Source organism: Balearica regulorum, chromosome 1, assembly GCF_011004875.1.
Source record: "Balearica regulorum gibbericeps isolate bBalReg1 chromosome 1, bBalReg1.pri, whole genome shotgun sequence".
Lineage (NCBI taxonomy): Eukaryota > Metazoa > Chordata > Aves > Gruiformes > Gruidae > Balearica > Balearica regulorum.
In genome coordinates, this window is record NC_046184.1 from 16,021,726 (window position 1) to 16,041,869 (window position 20,144).

General features: G+C 37.6%; 2 protein-coding genes across 2 annotated transcripts in view; one reads left to right on the plus strand and one right to left on the minus strand.

The window, feature by feature from the left end:
- The window catches only part of COG5 (component of oligomeric golgi complex 5), a 190,224-nt gene that overhangs the window by 105,633 nt on the left and 64,447 nt on the right, over positions 1 to 20,144 (minus strand). Inside the window, exon 7 of the mRNA XM_075741876.1 lies at positions 2,704 to 2,834. Coding sequence (XP_075597991.1) covers positions 2,704 to 2,834 — 131 coding nt within the window. The remainder of the gene's footprint in view (positions 1 to 2,703; positions 2,835 to 20,144) is intronic.
- Positions 5,183 to 20,144, plus strand: part of DUS4L (dihydrouridine synthase 4 like) — a 117,643-nt gene continuing 102,681 nt past the window's right edge. The window contains exon 1 of the mRNA XM_075741971.1: positions 5,183 to 5,187. The gene's annotated coding sequence lies outside the window, so the exon portion shown is untranslated. The remainder of the gene's footprint in view (positions 5,188 to 20,144) is intronic.

Consider the following 20,144-nt stretch of genomic DNA (forward strand, 5'->3'; position numbering starts at 1 on the left):
ACCATTCTATAATTCTATTTGTATTACTTTGGTCAACAAGAGCAAAGAGGGCTTACTCTTTTTAAAAGGATTAGGAAGACAAGCGTGGTTGGCAGCTCTATGAAAGCCTGTTAAGTCTAGACACGCTGACAGACACTTCTAGTTTATACCCAGATGGCAGCTTTAAAGATACCACCATGAACATGAGTGGAAGTCTTCACTTCTGAAGCAGTCAATGTCTAATGCCACAGTTCCAAAGGAAGAGGGAAAGAGAGATTTTGTTTCTTCTGAGAAATACACAAATGCTACAGTGATGGGCATGCAATAAAAACGTGAATTACAGTGCTGAGAAAAAGACAACGTATCACTTAGAGGGAAGTATCTGCTTTCATGTCCTACTGCTGGTGGTTATTTGGGGGAATCTGGGCACAGCTCATTAGCATGTGACTTATACATCATTACATAAATAATCAAATTAACAAAAATAGTTTCTTACCTAACCAAAGGAGATATATCAAAATGTTGAAAGGGGCAGTTTAAACTTTTTAGCTCTGTTCTTTTTGTCAGCGTAACTTCTAGCAGCATCTCTGGAAAAAAAGCTGAATTCTAGAGAAGACATTCATCAAATTCTAATGATTTCTGCTTAAAAGGAGATACATAACCCCCCCTAAACTATAACTATTTCCACTTCCTGTTTCTCTTCCAGGTGGACACTGAAATACTCTGAAATAGAGACGTAAGACTACTACTTAAGACATTGCTGAAAAGTGCTAGATGAAATACAGAAATACAGCTCGCTTTTACGTAGACAACTGCTCTTGTGTATTATTTACACAGCAGATCAAAACAAAGGTGCAAATATGACTATCAAATAACTGAAGAACCACCTGGACAAACACAGATGCACTATTCTCAAAGGTACAGACTTGGCTACCATAATAGATAGTAGCAGGGAGACAGCCCATCTGAGGAATTCTGCGGTACAAAACGCAGAAGAAAAAATGAAGATCATATGCCCTCTTATGGGAAATCTCAGGGTTTGGATGGTATAAACATAAATCAGCTTGTCAATAAAACACTCAGCTACAATAATAAGAATAAAAGACATACTATCTGCTAGATTTCTTAGGCAATGCTTGCATGCGTATTTTCTAAAGCACACTATTCTTCCAACATTAAATCTGCGAATCATATCCAACAACAAACCTGTGAAGCATACCCTGACACCTCTTCATGAAAACATCCCCACTTTTGATATGACTAAGCACTAATAATGTTCCCTCAAAAAAATCTTCCATTTGCTGGAAACAGGCCTCGGGCTAAAGCACAACAGGCATATACTTTCATAATCTCTTGATTACCTGGATACGGCCTGGAACACCTAATAAATCTGTCTATTTTTCAAGTGGAGTGGGATTGATTTCCCCAGGGTTTCTTTGTCAGTTCCATTTTAGTACTTAATATGAAGAGAAAATTATCAGAGAAGGTCAAATCTGGCATGAAAAACTAGGAGGAGTACACACTGATGAAGACTTTTGCTACATTTAAAAGAAATGTCCACTTGCTATTTTTGTTCAGTCTTTATTTAACATTGCATATGCTTCATAGCTTGTAACAAGCCCAATCACAGCTTGGCAACATGCTCAAATAGCCAGGAGTTTCAATGTTTGAATAATAATCAAGTAAAAAAAAGGGGTGTTTTTTCCTACCATTTTGCTATCAGTGAATAGCCAAAGGTATTTCCCACAATCATGACTTAATGCAGAAAATTACTTGAAATAAGAGTTCTAAGTAAAAGTTTGAGACATACTGATAATTTTAATCCTCAATTATCTAACCAAGTCAATTTAATGAAGAGATTTTCTATTCTGTATATGCTCTATTTTCATGTCAACCTTCAATAGTATAAACGAATGCTATATTGACTTACAGATAAGTTTAACTGTTGGTAACAAACAGAATAAAAATGTCTTGTTCTAATTCTCTTTGTTCTCTAATTTAAAACCCAAATTTGATAGGAACTTGTAGTAGATTTTTTTCTCTTGCTGTAGTGATGGGGATTTAAACAACTTTTTTTTTAAAGAATACTAAAAGAACATGAATTTTTAAAAAGGCAAGAAGACAGAACTAATGATACTACAAATAGTTAAATAATAGATGCAGCCTGTTTTTTAAAAATGTAGATAATTACGTTTAGTATGGATGAATGTAATTATGCATATTCATTTTTATATTCCCTACAGTGAATATTTACCTCAAAGTTTAAAATGCCCTTTAAAGTTTGAATGGGAAATCTTTCAAATTGTTTCAATATATTACTGCATAGCTGAAATGTAGAAATCTTCCCACAGTTTTAAGAAACTGCATTTTTCAGATTTATCTATAAAGCTCATCAATATTGGCAATGTAGTATACTGTGCTTAATGCAAAGTCCTATCAATCATCAAGCTTTTATCAGAGTGTTTAGAGTTAAACTCTTCAAATCAACACCTACTTTCTCCCAAATTTCAGGATCAGATCCTGCAAAATTTTATTCTTGCAAATATTGTACAAGGTCAGTTTTGTTAATTTCTTTGGATATTCTCATGTGTGAGAATTTCTCATGTAAGACTTTTTTCATGTTTAATCTTCACTAGACAATGCTACACAAAACAAAGGAAATCAAGCTCAGAGTACTTTGACACTTTACTTTTGAAAGAAAATAAAGAAGAAAATGTATTTTACCTGAGTCTCCACACCTTGCTCAAGCAACCTTTTAGCCTGATTTTCCACCTCAAGCCGAGCTCTTGCGATAAAAAGCAGGTCATTTTCAATTACTTCTATTCCAGAGAGATCTATCCCTTGAGAAAGGTAATCTATAAAAGCAACAAAACATTGATAAGCATGACATAGGATAATGCAACATTTTAAACCTGCTAAAACATTTAGAAATTATAGTTAGTTCCAAGGGACATTTCTGCATACAACACTTGACAATAGAGGATGTCAAAGTAATGTATTATACCAGAAAAACTGAAAATCAAAAGATTATTACTCAAGAAAACCTGGATATTGAATACATTGAATTTACTTCACCACACTTCTCTAGACCCAGACACTGCTGAAGAGGGTCACGGCATGACTTCTATGAATTCCAGAATCTCAGTCACAGGGCAGGAAGGGGCAAGAAGTCATCTCCTTGTCCCAAAGGATTGACCAGATAATTAAACTTCTCTAACCAGATGTCTGAATAAGCACAATTTGCTCTCAGCTCTGAAATTCCAAATGTATTATACATTATTAGATTGAAATTATACTTCATATATTTAAATTGCACTTCTATACATTTGGGATCAAACACAGAAGAATGGCAAGAAAAGAAAACTGTATTATTATTATTATTATTATTATTATTAAATCACAGAAGCATCACAAAATTTATTATCATCGTGGAAACCACCATGAGTAGGGCATCTACAGGTTACTGGGCTGGACTAGTGACTGCAGCAACAAAATCTATTCAAATTCAACTGTTGTCACAGGCTACGTAGATTTGGCGAAATCACTTTATCTTTCACTAATAGCCACTTAGTAATGAGAGCACTCCAGCAAGTAGAAAACCCAACACTTCATCTCCCTTTATCAAAGGAAGTTTGAATCTGTGACATCCTTTCTCCCAGACACATTCACTTTTTTTTTTCGAAGGGTGTGACATTATAATGCCTGCTCTTCGGACTACTTAGGCTTTTCACATGGGACAAGTTTAGATATAAAATACAACCCAGGGAGTAAAAATGAGATTTTCACACTCCCTGAGGTCCGTGACCTCTACATTCCCTTCTGTTGGCTCTTTGCCTGATCTCGCACACCTAATCTAATGAGTGACCTGTCCTTGAAAGAAGGGCTGGAGGATGCCTCTTCCCACATGTCTTTGATTTGTTAGTGACACTCACTTGGGAAGCAGGAAATGTATACTCAACTTCCTTCAGGACAATAAAAACCTACAGCTTAGATTGGGCTAGAACTCACATCATTCAAACATTGTGCCATTACACTCATAACCATTGCACATTTTTGCAAATCAAACCAACTGCAGCCACTGCTCTGAAATCCGTGTTCCTGGAATATGGAAAGCATGACCTGAGAACATCTACTACTTTAGGGTCCTCCAAGAACAGACACACCTCTCCACTTAAAACTCTGAATTACAAGATAACTTAGGTGGGAATTGGACAATTAAATTTATAAAACAAACACTTCTGAACATGTCTGGGCACCTCAGATCCACAGAGAAATGTAAAAGCAGTCTAGGAAGGTACCCGGTAAACCTGAGAAAGCTTCAAAGTTAAACGCTTCTTTTTTCCCCCCCTCTTTTTTTATCTTTCTCAATTTGAATCATCCCAGTTCCCCATGTCAAGGTAGCCTAAACCTTTACACTACTGTTTATCTCCAGGATAACACAGAACTACTCTCATTTACACATTTTTCAGCATTTTGGTGAATCAAGCAGGTCTTCCACTGCTTCTTTTGAAAGAACTAATAAAACTAACAAAATAACAGCCAAGGCATTTCACCCAGAATCAGATACCTCCTTCATCAGACAGTGTTCCATTATTTCCATTTATAACCAGCCCCCTATGACTTCCTAATATAGTTATCTTCCTTTTACGTCCTCCCAGTAAGTTTATTAAGGCACAGACTTAAATTCCAACTAAGTTAACTGAAATTTTAAATCTTTGCCAAATAACCTTTCACTTTAGTAGCCAATTATTTTTGTTTATTCACAATAAACTAATCTAAGCCTCTGATTAATTTTAGCAACCACATGTTCACAACTGAACACAAGTGAGTCACTTCACAGCTATGCAGAGAACATCCCCGTACCTGCATCTGAAAAATGCTGCATAAGAAACCAAACCAAAAAGTTTAGAGAAGTACTGCAGAAAGCTTAGTAAGGCATAAAGGAAATCAACTCTCTTAACAGTACAGTATGTCAAATAGGTTTTACTCTACTAAGAATAGGCCTGCAAATGCTTTTGTCTGTATGCATTTGTTTAAAAATGGATCAGAGAAGTCAAAGGACAGCGGAGCAGCAGGGCAGCACACCTCATGCTGCACAGGCTATTAATGAAGCCCTCTTTGCAGGCCTGCTTACAAAGCTGCTTTTGCTAGCGGCTACAGTAGCCACACTTGCCCATTACTTCCCTGCAACTTTTTGCTGCGACTCAGCTGCACATCTACAGGTGGCCTTGCATAGGAACCTATTAAAACTAATATTGAACTCCCACTAACTTCAATTACTGACTTCAATGAGCAAGTGTCTTAAATGTGAAGACTAGTGTTCTGACCCCTTCCTCTCAGCTGCACAGGGGGGAAAAAAGTGCAAAGAACTACCCACGGATTAATTCTACTGCCACAGTAAACTCTGAAGTAGTTTCTTGGCACCATGTGATTAGAAAAAGGTGCAAATATCACCAAAGACTTACATAGCCCACAAATACAAGAACTGCTGTGGAGTTCGCTTATGTCATAAAATCATATTCCGCAACCCCAGGCTGCTTAAAGAAAATAAAATTAAAATATGGTTCTGATCTCCTAAATCCACAGAAAAATCTGTGGAAGAGAACTAAAAAAGAGACTGTTTCTCCCTGCTGTATTTTATCTCAAAATCTAAATTAAGCCATTTCAAGTGCTAAAAATCTAATCCTTCTGATGGTTTTAAGAAAGGAACAGAAAGACCATGCTGCTTTGGCTTCTCCAGATACCTCCATCTGTGCCTCAGACTGGCAGCCACCTCCTGCTAAACTGCCAAAATCTGTAGCTTTGTTCCAAATTTCCTGCAATCCTAACAAAATGCTTTGGGATAATGCATTTCAGCAGGACTTCAAAACAGAGGGCCTTTTTGTGGGTTCAGTGGCTAGACATCCTGCTATGGATGCTCTCAGTTGCTATTCTAACCAGTAGGAAGCTCTGGCAATCATATTATACAGTTTTCAAAAGAAAAGCAGTTTTCCTAAGGACAGCAGGTCTACAGCAGAAACACCTGCAACTGTTTTCCTGCCATTCCTATGTGAGAGCAGAAGCTGCAACACAGGCAGAATATGCGCCTTTTGATAGTTTTTATCATCTAAGCAGACAACATAATATTAGAAATATCTACACTTGTGTATTCTCAGGAGGGATGCTGCCATCACGGGCAGCACGATGAAACCGAGCAGAAGGGTAGTTGACATAAGGGCAGTCAGATCATAACCAGAACCATGGTGCATTTAAGATCCAGTTTATTTAAAATACCGCAGAGAAATTCTCACATTCCAACCCGCCAATTTTAGTTAGTAAAGAAACCATGTCACATGAAATAAAACAAAGATACTACCAATTATTAACCCAGGGACCAGCAAATGTAGGATTTTGCTTCAGGCACTTGAGCCATCATTATTCTGTTTCTTGCCGTGCACAGTCAGTTGCTAACACCACAGTCGTGATCAGAGGCAAAGGTGACATGGGCCGTAAGATACTTGCGTCTTCGGAGGAATGAAGCAGACACATGGCTCATCTCCCAGTTAGCACAGACTCTAGCGACTGGGGCCCAGTTTAAAATTTCTCAGCTTTCCCTCTGCTTTAACCTTAAAGCACTAGAGTAAAACTAATAGTGTATTAACCATAACAGATTTAGTGAGTATAGTATTTATAACTGCCAGCTCTATCTGAACAGATTCAAAAAACATATATATGTAACATTTAGTTAACTTTGACAGGACTTGTGCTTTAAACTATTTTGGACCTAAATACCTTGTAACACGACATGCCAGGGCTGGATGCAGCCACGACAGGCATTGCCCTCGCGCCCGCACGGCGCGCAGCCCGCTGCTCCAGTCACTTCTGCTCAGTGAAGCCAGGGAGAAAATTAGAGGAGGGAACTATAGTCCTATAGCCATTCCTTTACTACCTATCTCTCTGATAATTCTACTTCTTTATATAGAGGTTCATAAAAATAACACCATAGGGCGTTGGTATTGCTTCCCGTCTAACATCACACCTTATTAAGCTTGGAAAGCACAGCTGGAAATAACTTTTTAAGGACTTAAAATACAGACTGCCTGCTGAATCCTCTTCTCGAACAAAAATATTATATGTCAAGGCAAAATACACTGAGCCCTAGGAATCAGTGACATTTATAATCTAACTCAGCCTAACAAGGGTTAGAACTTTATATTTCTTAAAGAAAAAAGATTTTTGTCATTACAACTCCGTATTTTCTTGATTTACTAAATCTGAACAGCCCTTCTAATCTACTGGCTGAGATGCTGTTTAAAAATGCAGTTTTTAAACCAATATTTCCCAGATAGTTATGTAAGAGGAGTTTAATGCAGATAAATCCAATATGCACGTAGTACATTAGGTAGAAAAACAATACTCTGAGCAAAACAGCTAGTTTTTCTTCATCTAAGTGACTCAACAACACAGAATCTTTTTATTATACAATTTCCTTTTTTGACCTCAAATATTGGTCTGTGATAATATATATTGAAGATAGGGAAAAAATCTGAATTAAAAATTTCTGCAAGGACTAAAATATGTTTTGGAAAAAAAAAGATAACTACGAAGCTAGCATCCCTATAAGCTTCACAAAAACTGTATTATGCTCTTTATTTAAACTGAGTTGATTTTGAGCTTTTGCTAGAAACTAGAGAATCAAGAGAAGTCTACTGAGGACAATCAGGTGCACTAACAAAGAGGAAACCAGGACAGTGCCAGTAATAAACCAATGTGATTAGACTGCGTCACTCGAGAGGCTACTTGAGCCAAAAGAGAAAGGCTTCAATGCTCTGAGAAGTAACCTCAGTGATGTTAATAAAGAGGAGGAAAGAAGGAAATTAGAAGAGCTAAAGTGGATTCCCTAGGAGCAAACACCTAAGATCAGCACCAACTCCCAAATGCATAAGTAGCAAGAATCCAATGACAAATTAAGAGGTGTTTCATGCGAGAGGGGGGGACATTAAAGGAAATTAAGTTATTCCTGAAATTCTAAATAAAATTACAAAATCATAAAATCATAGATTTTTGTTTGCTGTTTGATGAACGTTTGGGGCTTATTTCTTTTGCATGGGTCATTTGTTTTATTTTGCTTCTGCAGTCTTAGTTGCAGAAAATGTTGGTGATATCTGTACCCTAAGGCTGTTCTTTTTCCATAAGGAAGAAAAATTACAATGTTGGAAGAAACTACTAATTTAAATTCCAAAAAGTCAACAGGTCCAAATCATAGCTAAGAGTTCTGCTGGGATTTAAGTATGCAGAAGATGAGAGGCTACCAAAACATGATTTATTAAGAAATACCATAGAAGACTGCGACAGCACAAACATTACAGTGCATACAGCATGGCATCCATAAAATTTCTCTAGAGGTAACCTAAGCATCAAAACAAATTGGCTGAAACTGCCCATTAGAAATAGCATATTTCCCATTCTATTAGAATAGCCAATTAGAAATAGCCAATTTCCCATTGGCTGAAACTGCCCATTCTAATAGCATAAAGAATGTCAAGATGGAGTAGAACTTCAATGTCATTATTACTTTAAACTGATCTGAATAGAGGCTGCCCTGAACAGAGCACGCTCTGATTTCTACCTCCATGCCCCTGACCTGTTTCCCTATTCTTTCACTCCACTCCAGCCTCCAAGATTTAGCACTCATGAGAGTTTTTTCTGTTGAGCTAGTTGTCATCTAAAGGCATTCTCTCATCTGACTCACGATGCAGACGCACAAGAGCATAGGGAGAGGGTAGGAACCCACAGGCAGGATACAACTTCTCCTCTTGGTGGAAGCTCACACGTGCATTGGTAGAAGATGTTCATGAAACTGACTCTAAACTGCTATTTGCAATATTTATTTCTGTTATGCAAAATTAGAAAGGACTGGACAGATATTGTAAAAGTACATAAAATCTTCCCTACAAAGGAGAAGTATTCAGTAATGATAATCAGTTTCAGTTCTGAAAGGAGTTATTAAACTTTCAGATTTTGGTCCTAAAGCAGTGCCTGGATGCAAGCACAAAACAAACAAAATGAGTGGACTGATTTGTTAGAATTGCTGAGGACCCATTTGAATTTTTTTCCATCTGCTTCTAAAGTACCTCAAAGTAATTTACTAATTCAAATGGGCCACAAATCTAATCCAGCATGGAAACTTCCATGGTTTTAATGGAAATGTTAGTTACAGCACTAGCTACTGAAAAGGAAGGATGAGATCCTATTTGTCTCACTTGTATCTGAACCAACAACCTGGGAGGCTGTTGGGCCTGAATATGTCAATTTGTTTGTTTTTATCAATGCAGGTAAGATAAAACTAAAACCAACCTTAGACCAGAGCCCGAGATCCCAATACCTCAGCAGAAACCCAATGCTCACCCTTCGGTGAAAGCAACCTAACATTTTACATTACATCTTTATTCTCTAAGTGGGATAGGCAAACACCCTAAACTTGAAGAACAATAGTCTGCTTCTTGGAGACAATTTTTTCAAGCAATTGATGCATAGAGCAGGTGGGGAATGACAAGAGCAGACACATTTGTAGGTCTTCAAACTGGAAGTTGGTGCCTCCAAAAAGAACCTTTCTCCATGTTCTAATCAGACTAATTCTCCACATAGGCCGAAACGACTGCCCTACACTCTGCAATAGGGCACCAAAGTACTTGCTGAAGCAAAGCTTATATTAAGCCCTTAAATCAAGTGAAAGGGATTCCACTACAGTTACTATGAAACAATATCTTACAGCCATCTTATACAACATGAGCTCTTCAGAAAAAGATGTTTATTCCTATTAAAACCGTATGGATTATGATGCCTTGTAAAGTGCTCAAAATAAGAATGTCATTGCTCAGTACTATGTGCCATGCACAATATGTGATATATTTTAGATATACTTTACAAAATTATTCATTTTGTATCTTAAATGTTTAACTTTAAATTTTTTCTGCAGATATTATTAATTCATTAATAAAGAGGAAGAAAATTTCATTTTACTAAAATGCCATTTACCTACAAAACTCCTGCTATCATTCCTTCCTTTTCCTATGGGACAAGATTCCTGCAAACTTTTCCTTTCCTCAGTGAAACACCAGAGAATAAAACATCTCTCTTGTCACTAAAATACCATTAAGTTCCTATGAAAACTGATCTTTATTTAACCAATTTCTACCATCTTAAAAATTAACTACTCGTATGCATAATACATAAGGTTTCAGTTTTTAGCTGTTTGAGCAACATTAACCGACGCAAAACTGTGCTGCTGGAGCCAGAAACTGAGTGGGGCCCATGGTGCCGTGTTTCTTTTTGCTTTCTTGGACAGCATGTTAACACAGTCTTTATCCTCACGTGCAGAAAAGGAAGTAGAACGTATTAGACAACCAGGTATAGTTTCTGATAGATGTCCCTAGTGAACGGGGACATTAAAAAAAAAACCCTAAAGCAAAACATTTCTCAGTTTTTCGTGTCAATCACATGACAAGACTGGTTTAGTTTTAGAGAAATGAGGTCAACAGTACCAAAAATCAAACTGGTGGAAAGCATGATTCAAAGAAAGCAAAACTTGAACTGCTCATTTAAACACAGACAAATATCTTTTGTATTATCATAGAATCACAGAATGGTTTGGGCTGGAAGGGACCTTTAAAGATCATCTAACCCAATCCCCCTGCAATGAGCAGGGACATCTTTCACTAGATCATGTGGCTCAAAACCCCATCCACCCTGACCTTGAACACTTCCAATGATGAGGCATTATCTTACCTGATTAAAGCTTTACTTCAGAAGAAAACTGAGAATTCAACATTTTAAAATTAGAGATCACAGAGGTATGAAAGAATTTAACAACTTCTACCATGTTAAAACAAATGGAAATTTTTTAAGTGTATAGGCAGGTTGGAATAAGAAGGAATGGGTTGTCATCCTGCACTTGGGATCAAGCTTTCCTCCAAATGATTGTTGCTGATTTTTTTAAAGAATATGGTTTGTGTTAAAATATTTAGTAGTGCATTAATAATCATCTATGACCAATCATATCTACAGAGGAAACTTGCTGTTTCTCTCCAGACTGCACACTTAAAACTCAAAAAACACACCCAAAGTTGATAACAATACTGGAGGAGTACTGAGGACGACTGACTAGCTGTTTTTAACTTTCTATTAAAGCTGCATTTAAACTGTCTTGATGGAAGAGTTAATTCCTACTGCTCTCTGGGCTGGAAATCAGATGCCAGGCAGGATCTGGAGTTGATGGAAATGACTTTGATATCTATTTTTATCATCATCACTGACTTAACAATGAACACCATATTTTGGAGACATTCCTGTGAAAATGCCATGATTCAGAAAATAGCTTAACATACCAAGACAAATATTACTTAGGTCTAATCACAAGTTATACCACACTACTCCCACATTCACTTAGGCCTAAATCAAGAGTTGCTGAACTCATTTAAGGTTCCCCCACCAACGCACCATTAGATCCCCCCAGCATTCCCCCCGCCTTGAATACAGACTCACAACCTCACTCGCAACCACGACCTACTAAACCTGCTACTTTCTGTTTTGCTCACTGTCTCCTCAACTGCCTGCACTGCCAGGCTCAAAGGGGAGTGGGCAGCGACTCCACATCCAGCTGGCGGCCGGTCAGCCCTGGCTAATACTGTTTAATGTCACTGCTAGTACACTGGGCGATGGGACAAAATTAACCCTCTGTGAGTTTATGGGTGACAGCAATTTGGGGGAAGTGCTCAGTACCCTGGAGGGCAGGGCTGCCATTCTGAAGAACCTCAACGACCTTGGAAAACAGACAGACAGAAACATTGTGAAGTTCAACGAAAGCAAATGCTCACCAGGGATGGCATGACCCTGTGTACCCAAACAGGTCAGGTGCTCACTGCCTGGAAAGAAGCTTTGCAGAAAAGGATCCAGTGGACAATAAGTTGAACATAAACCAGCAGTACGTCCTTGGGGCAAAGCTGCCTACTGTGTACTGGACTGGGTGTAGCAAGGGTGTAGCCAGTAGGTTGAGGGAAGTGATTATTGTTATCCTTTGGCACTGGTCAGGCCACTGTATTCCATGTCTCCCACTACAGGAAAGACATTGACAAACTGGAGTGAGCCCAACAGGGAACCACCGAGACAGGGCTCTGAAGCATATGGGGAGAGGCTGAGAGAAATGAGTTTGTTAACCGTGAAAAGAGATGATTAAGAAGACATCTAACTGCTGTCTTCTGCTACCTAACAGGTGGTCAGGAGAAGACAGAGCCAGACGTTTCTCAGAGGTGCACACGGATAGGACAAAAGGCAAGAGACACAAGCTACAGCATAGGAAATTCTGATGAGATGTCTGGAGAGAGTACCGTATTGGTGGTGCTGTACAGCTTACCCATGGAGGATATTAACCTGCAGGAATGCATACATTATATTTTAATATAACTAAAATTGGTAAAGTGTGAAACACTAAGATCTAGAACTCTAAAAATCACCCTAAGCTTCTTAAGACTTCCCTCAAAAGAAGCCGATTTGAGAAACTTCCTCAAGACCTCCAAAACATTTTTAGTAACTAAAACTGCATTTTTCCTAAATTCTCTGTGATAAGATACTCCCAAAGAACTGTAACATTCATACCATTCATCATCAGCATTTGGATGGAGCTGAAACCAACCCCACTCTAAATATTCTATCTGATCTATGGCCTAGAAATCAGAAAACATTCAAAAGAAAATTCCTTACACCAATACGTATAAATTACAACAGGTCCGCAACATGAAGCAAAAGTTATAATCATGACAACAAAACCAATATGTATGTCACTTACAAAGTCCACATTTTATTCCGATAATATTGTTCTTCATTATAATAAAGAGAGAAAAACCCCACTTCTCAATAAAAAAATAATTGAAGATAGACACTGCACAGATAAGGAACTGCTCTTCAGATGTACATGGACTTTTAAACTGAAATTTATTGTGGCAACAAAGCAGTAATACCTCTACAAGTCTATACTCCTCTTGGGCTTTTTTTGGAGCTAAGTAAAAATAAAAAAATGTTGCCAGTAAAAATCTAGTTGTCCTATTTCTGTTTTGAACAGACTTCATAGCATCACAGACGCAAAGCAATGTGTACAGCATATGTGAAAAAGATGGAAACAGAAAGGGGGACAGAAAAGTATGATATGGAACACGAGAGAGATGAAGCCCAAGTGGGCGGTTACTGAAGAAATGAACTTATGGGTTGAAAGAGATGAGAATGATCATACACTCAAAAGTAAGATACAGAAAAATATGAAGCAATGTAACTTGTGAAAGGATACAAATACAGATCAGTTCATACAGTTTGGTCTTACTAATCTGTAAGAGTAATTTAGTGCCATCATCTACTTTCCACCTCGATAGTTTCTCCCCACCCCCACCTAAGCCCGTAGCTTTGCACTGCTCGCTCATTACCAATGCCAACGGCATTTCTGCTCAAATTTCAGGAGAGCATCCAAAACTGGAAAACAAAGGGGTGAATAAAGCTTGTTTTTAATAAATTTCAAGCAGACATTAATCAGGATTTTTACTGTCAGGAAAATATTTCTTAAAATCCCAACAGGTGAACAATAAGCAATCCTCCTTGAAATGGAGCATCACATCAGTATATAAAATGAAGCAGGATGAAAAGAAATACACTCTCATATGTGCAAGAGATAATTGCCTTGAAAATATATTGCAACTGCATCATAAAGCCACGTAAAGGAATTATGCCGTTCCAACTGTGTTACTGGAGCGGCTGAAGAAAACCATCTCTTTCCTGAACAAAGATAAGGACTCATCTAAACGAAGGTATATGACTCTGGCGCTCTCTTGTTTACCTAAGTCAGCATCATAACTAAAACCATGAAAGCAAGCAAAATAGTTATGAGCAGAGTGATGTAAAAGAAAACCTAAATTTACATGTTGGCCTGAAAATACCAGTATTTTTGGCAGCTTTTAAGTATTATTAATGTTATCATTCAATAGCTAAGTAGAATTTCTCAATATAGAGCATTATCTAAAGGTACAGTGATTCAGTTTCCATCAGTACCATGCCGTGTTGCAACAGACACATGCAATGATAAAAGAAAATGAAGGAAAATGGATGATGGGTTTTGAAAACCATAGTCAAAAATAACTTCTTTCAAACATCCCACCAGTGCTGAGACGGCAAAGATGGCTGACTCTTCGCTGAATCAGTGCCCTCAAAGGAGGGCAGACGAGATGTTGGTTTATTTCTGTGTTTTAATTCATGATGTTAATGGTTAATGACCTAATTCTTGAATATTTTTCCATCTGGATAAAGGCATACATGGATAGTTACAGACTTAAGGTGTACAAGTCTACAATTACCTTACTGAGTTAGTGATTTCTAGCTCACTTCATTTTTTTTTCACTTCACTGTGCTATACCCTCCATCCTCCATTTGGGGGGGGGGGGGGCAGGCGGGGTGAGGTGGTGTTATCATTATTTTTGCACTAAAACATGCATCTAAAAATGTTAGTTTGTACATGAGAGAACATGGATCACTTCTAACACATACTTGTAAGTGCCAGGAGATACTTTAAGGTCAGTAGTGCTACAGTGCTGTAAAATCAAATTTTTTTAAAAATCGTGCTATTATCTTGGCCCCTGGATAAGGGGGAATACTACTTTTTTTTTTTTCCTATTATATGTTTATAAGCTGCAAATATTTATTTCATATTCCTCTTTCCTTATGGGTCTCTCCTGCCTCTTTTCAAGACCCACTATTCACCCCTTACATACTTACACCTTCAGGAAAACATTTCTGCAAAAGCAGAACTTCATTTTCTTTAGTACCAGCTATGTTAACTCCCTTGGTACTTTAGAATATATGTAATTTTTATCTTTAATAAATGCATATTTAATTCCTCCCACTTCTTCCTTGGCATACCATCAATAACTTCCTGCAATTAGCTGCAGATTTACTTGATTTTATCATCTTTAGAGTCAACAGATGTTGCATAGGCTATAAATCACCCAGGTTTTATGTACCTCAGACACTCTGTGGGAGAACAAAGTGAACCTTGTGTTATCCAGAGTGCTTCTGTAGACAACTGGAACATAACTGCAAAATTTTAAAACATCATGCAATATATCTTATCTCCTACAGTAAAGCCTTTTTAAAATTTAAAGATCAGCCTATGGCAGAAATCTGCCTAGTCTGCTAGAATTCTCACCAATTCTTCCAGCAATAATAAGACTTAGCAACAGTACTAAAAAGATGGGCGAGAAAAGAATGTTGTTTGGAAGCCAAACTGAACATAACAGTGTTCAGATTCCAAATACTTGTATTTGAAGCCTTCACAGGTGCCTGTCTTTCAACCTTCCAATAGAAATATAAAGTATTTAACCATGACACAAAGACTGACAGCAGTTACCTCTGATGATGCTTTAATACCTTCTATCTTGTACAATTTGGATAGTGAAATTGAAAAAAAAAATGAAATAGCTTTAAACCTTTCCTCCCCCCCTCAACATTTGTTTTTAGCAAAATTTGCTAAAAAAGTTATACAGATACAAATTGGTAAAATACAACTCTTGCCCTTAGCACTTACTATAATGTTTAGCTGTACCTGCAGTAACAAGAAGAACACAAGGAAGGTGAAGGAAATGTCACATCCCTCCCAACCTCCCCATACAAGCTGCTCTGGTGCGTTCACCACAGCCCCCAAACCTGCTAGGTCACAAACCTGAATGACTGCTCACCTAGGAACACCAGCAAAAGGGAATTTGAACAGCATACCTGCACAGCTGCTCCTCAAAGATGGAACAATACGAAACAACCCCCTAACACATGCTCGAGGTCTGCCTTTAGAGAGCTGTGGCACCATACCTGTTCTGCTACCTGCAAAAGTTCTTCAACAACCTCATAGTATGATCTATCACTATTAGTCTGGGATCTTTCAAGCGCACTGACCATGATTTTTTTCCAAGAAAAACATACTTACATTGTTAAAATTAGGAAGCATATACATGTATGAAGGTTGAAAATTACCATGGATTAAGATCTCATAAAAATGTACTTGTCTTTTCAATATGATTAAACATCGACATAAACAGAAACAGAAGCCACAGTTTTTCTTCTATTATTTTGAAACAGATAAAAATTAAAAGCTAAGTCTTCTCAAATATGGTACAGATGACATGCCTGAGTTCTACTAGCATTTATGCCACGCAGACACGAAATTAAAAATTAATGTCTTTGGTAGCAGAGTTCAAAATAATGAGCTAAATGCTAAAAATATCAAGAACTTTTTTTTTTTAAAGACTGTATAACCAAGGAAGCAAACAATTAAGTTCAAGCAAGTCTTTCAGTTGTTAAAGGCACAAATTGTTAACAGATGGGTGATAAGACTTAATTTATCAAATAATTGCTATTAAATAAATAATGCTGATATTTTCTTTGTAGAATTACATAATTATCTATGAGCCAATTATTATTACCTGCATCTGTCAGCCAATTACATCTAATAATTGACACCGAAAAGTTGAACAGACAAAAAAAATGTGCTGCTTGAAGGATAAAAGATGTTTACCAATTTAATACTCAAAAATAAAATTGAGAAAACATACAGACTCACTGTGTACTCATATGATTCTATCATAATTTTTATTACAGTTCCTCTAATTCTAAATAATATTTAGTCTGACAACAGATTTTTCTCAAGCCTCACAAAACATAATTTGTGGAATTCACTGCTGAATGAATCATTTCAAGATCAGGAAAGAAACAGATTCTTCTCTAAAACGAACACTGCCATTGTTTAAAGTGAACACCTTTTGTCTCAGAGAGGGAAAAAAGAATTTAAAAATTCAGGGGAAAAACAATTTCTCAGTAGCATATATTGAACTTTCTTATAGGAACCCAATCTGGAAGTAAAGAAATTATTACACTGCACCACAGTTAAGATTTACATTTTTCCAACATCCAGAAAGTATATTTTGCCAAGCAAAAAGAAAATAATCAAAAAGTGAAAATAACTATCTTTAGCAGAAAATTAAGTAAAGAATATCAATGGTCTTCAAAATTAACGATATTGATACACTCATGACCATTTATCACTGAAACACTGAAATCAAGAAGTAGCAGCAGCAAAAAGTCTTGACTGGAAACATGACAACATCTGCAATTCTAATATGTAAAACTTATTAGTGTCAAATATATCTCGCTGGGAGATCCCTGCTCAGAGAGCAGCATATAATCTCCAGAACTGAGTAAAATGATCATCAACAGATCCTAAGAAACAAGCTGCTGGAGAAACTGTGGTCTCAGCTGTTAGTTTCCATGACTTGATTTCACCCACAGGTTAGCCAAGCTCCTCTTCCCACAGGGGGTACTGAGCCCAAAGCATGGACAACTCGGAAAAGAGAAGCTTCACGGAGCCATAATTTATGGTTTAGCAATATTATAAGCAACAGCATTGTTACATTTGATAATCCTCATTTCCTGTTTCTTTTCTGTTAACAATAAAATCACTCCTTGAACCCACGGAAACATTTAGCAATCGCTGCTTTCCATGACAACTGAAATGCATGTTGCATGGAGCAGTAACTTTATGTTGTGAACCTGCCATCCAACTGTTTCATTCAATGCCTTTTTGCACTTGTAATAGAATTATGTAATGCTCATTATGTCTCTTTGCTCTTCCCACAGCATTCATGATGTTATATACATATTGATATATATTTTTTATATACCTCTATCATATTTCCCTCTCTGTGATTTTAAACTCATTTATAGGGGATGGCCACCGACTGCTGACTGACCTCTCCACCCTCACCCTACCATAGGAGCGTTTGCCATGGATAATCTCGGGAGTAGCAAGTCAGATTTGTCAAATGCTATGTAACTACTTCTCTGACACAAGAATCTTGACAGAGAGTTACCAACAATTGGCATGGACGCTCACTAACCACACCAGTGCTACCACAGTGCCAAGCCTGGCCCTGACGCTTCCAGTGTTTTAGTGACTCTTTATGCCATGAAAGTAAAGAAGTCGTAACTTCTACCAACTGAGAAAAACAACAAAATGTCTGTGAATATTCTTTCAAATAAAACTCTTGATTCACTTAATTGATTTTATGACCTTCTTTACCATTTTATTTGCAAATTAACTATGTGAAAAGGGATTTTATTTTATTTTATTTTAGAAAAAATATATAGGGAAAACATTGCAACATGAACATTTGTAGAAATATATGAACTCATGGGTACTTTGGGCACAGTCTAAATTCCTTTCTGTGTGTTGGAACTTCTAAGGAAGAAAAAAAAAGGTTGAAACGATAAAAATCAGAAACAGCTAGTCAGGGAAATGTTAGAAGTCCTAAATTTGGAAGTATATAACACAGAAACATGTGAAACCTCTCAGTTGTGTGGCTGGAGATGATCAGAAAGTAAAGAGCAATAATACTTGCTCTAGGATATTGGCTTCCCCAAACCAACCAAGCAGCCAGATCCACCAGTAAGCAGCCAGTCTCAATATGAAGGTCTGCCTGTCTTCCCACGAGAAGCAGCTATGCTGAGTAACTACTCAACCTGTGCAATGCGCTTTAGAAAAGGAAGAAAGATTTGCATTTTGTTCTTGAAGATACTGTTGTACTTGCATAGCACTGGGTTGCTGAAATGGTGAGAAAGTGGCAAACAGAAAGCATCAGGAGAGCCGTAAGGTCTAACTACTCCCAAAGCACCAGCAAGACACGTTGGTACACTGGGACTCAACCCCGGTCAATCATTTGTAGTAGAAAAAGTTTCTTCCGAGGCTTAAGAGCCTGAAATACTGACAAATTCCAGGTACTGAACATCTTAAATGAACGTGGCTGTCTTGGTACTTGCCTTGCAGCAGACTTCTGCACCAGAGCAGTCTGGACATAGTGGCAGAGCTAGGAGGCAGGTGACAGCCATTGCAGATGGAGACGGTCTAGGAACACAGTATTCTGGCTGCAGCTTACAGCAAGAGTCCTCCCACTGCGTGAACTCTATTACATTACTGCTTTATATTTCTTGCTGTTTTCTGATCCAATTAAAGTCATTGTAAGTAATTAAAAAGGCAGGATTAGCTGACTGCATTTCAGGAGACATTACACAGATCATATCTGTAAATAAAGTGGCTTATTAGGACTGACTGAAGTAGAGGAACCTGGCAGAGGCTCGTGCTAGCTGTGCCCTCAGAGAAGCAAAGTCAGCCATCAGATCGGCAGCCCCTGGGTCCTGCCCGCAACGGCCAGCACAGCCATCAGTGGGCTGCTGGGACGGCTCTGATGGACCTCAGCTCCTTCCCTCCCCGACAGTAAGCACTCAAGAGGGAATAAGGCTCTAGGACAAGGAATTACTCAAACACAAGTATCAAAATTCCAGATTTAACAGAACTTCCATTTGTTTTACAGGAAGGAACGAAGAATGAAAACTGTAGCCTCTGCAAGGCACTGGCTTTTTTTTTTTTTAATCCATGTTTGCATCTGTTATAAATGAGAATTCAAAATGAAATGCATTGGTTTATGAGGTATTTCAGTAACTGTTTGGAAGTAGCTATTGCTTCCTATTTAAAGAAAAAATATTTTAATTATGTCATATTATGTTATGTTATGAAATAATTTAGAGGGGAAAAACAAGTAAGGCCTATCCAATTCCAAAGTACACATCTCTTCTGATTTCTGTTTTGCTACAGTTTTAGATTTGTCATGAATTGGACAAAATGTCAAACCTTCCCAGAAAACAACAATTCCAAGTTTCATCTAACTCTTCGAAGACTCATTTTCATCAACAAAGTTAATTATGCTCAGCCTGACTTTGGCAAGCAGTGTTAGGGATCAAGGCAAATTGCTGGAGTAAGGGAAAGCAGACAGGTCTTCAAAGGCATTCTAGGTAAGACAGAGCACTCCTTTGGAGCATCAGGCTTCAATAATAAAATTTTGTATTTGATAGCAGGAAACAGGAAAATAACATCATTGATACATTTAGACAATGTCAGTTTTCCATCTTCTCATATAGAACCACAACAAGTAGAGGCTTATAAAGAGAAAAAAAAGGAGGGGTAGGTGGGTATATATTTACAAATAGTCACTCAGAGTTCATACACCGCAACAAATGACAGAAAAGTTTTGTGTGAGGCCTGTTGCAGGGGT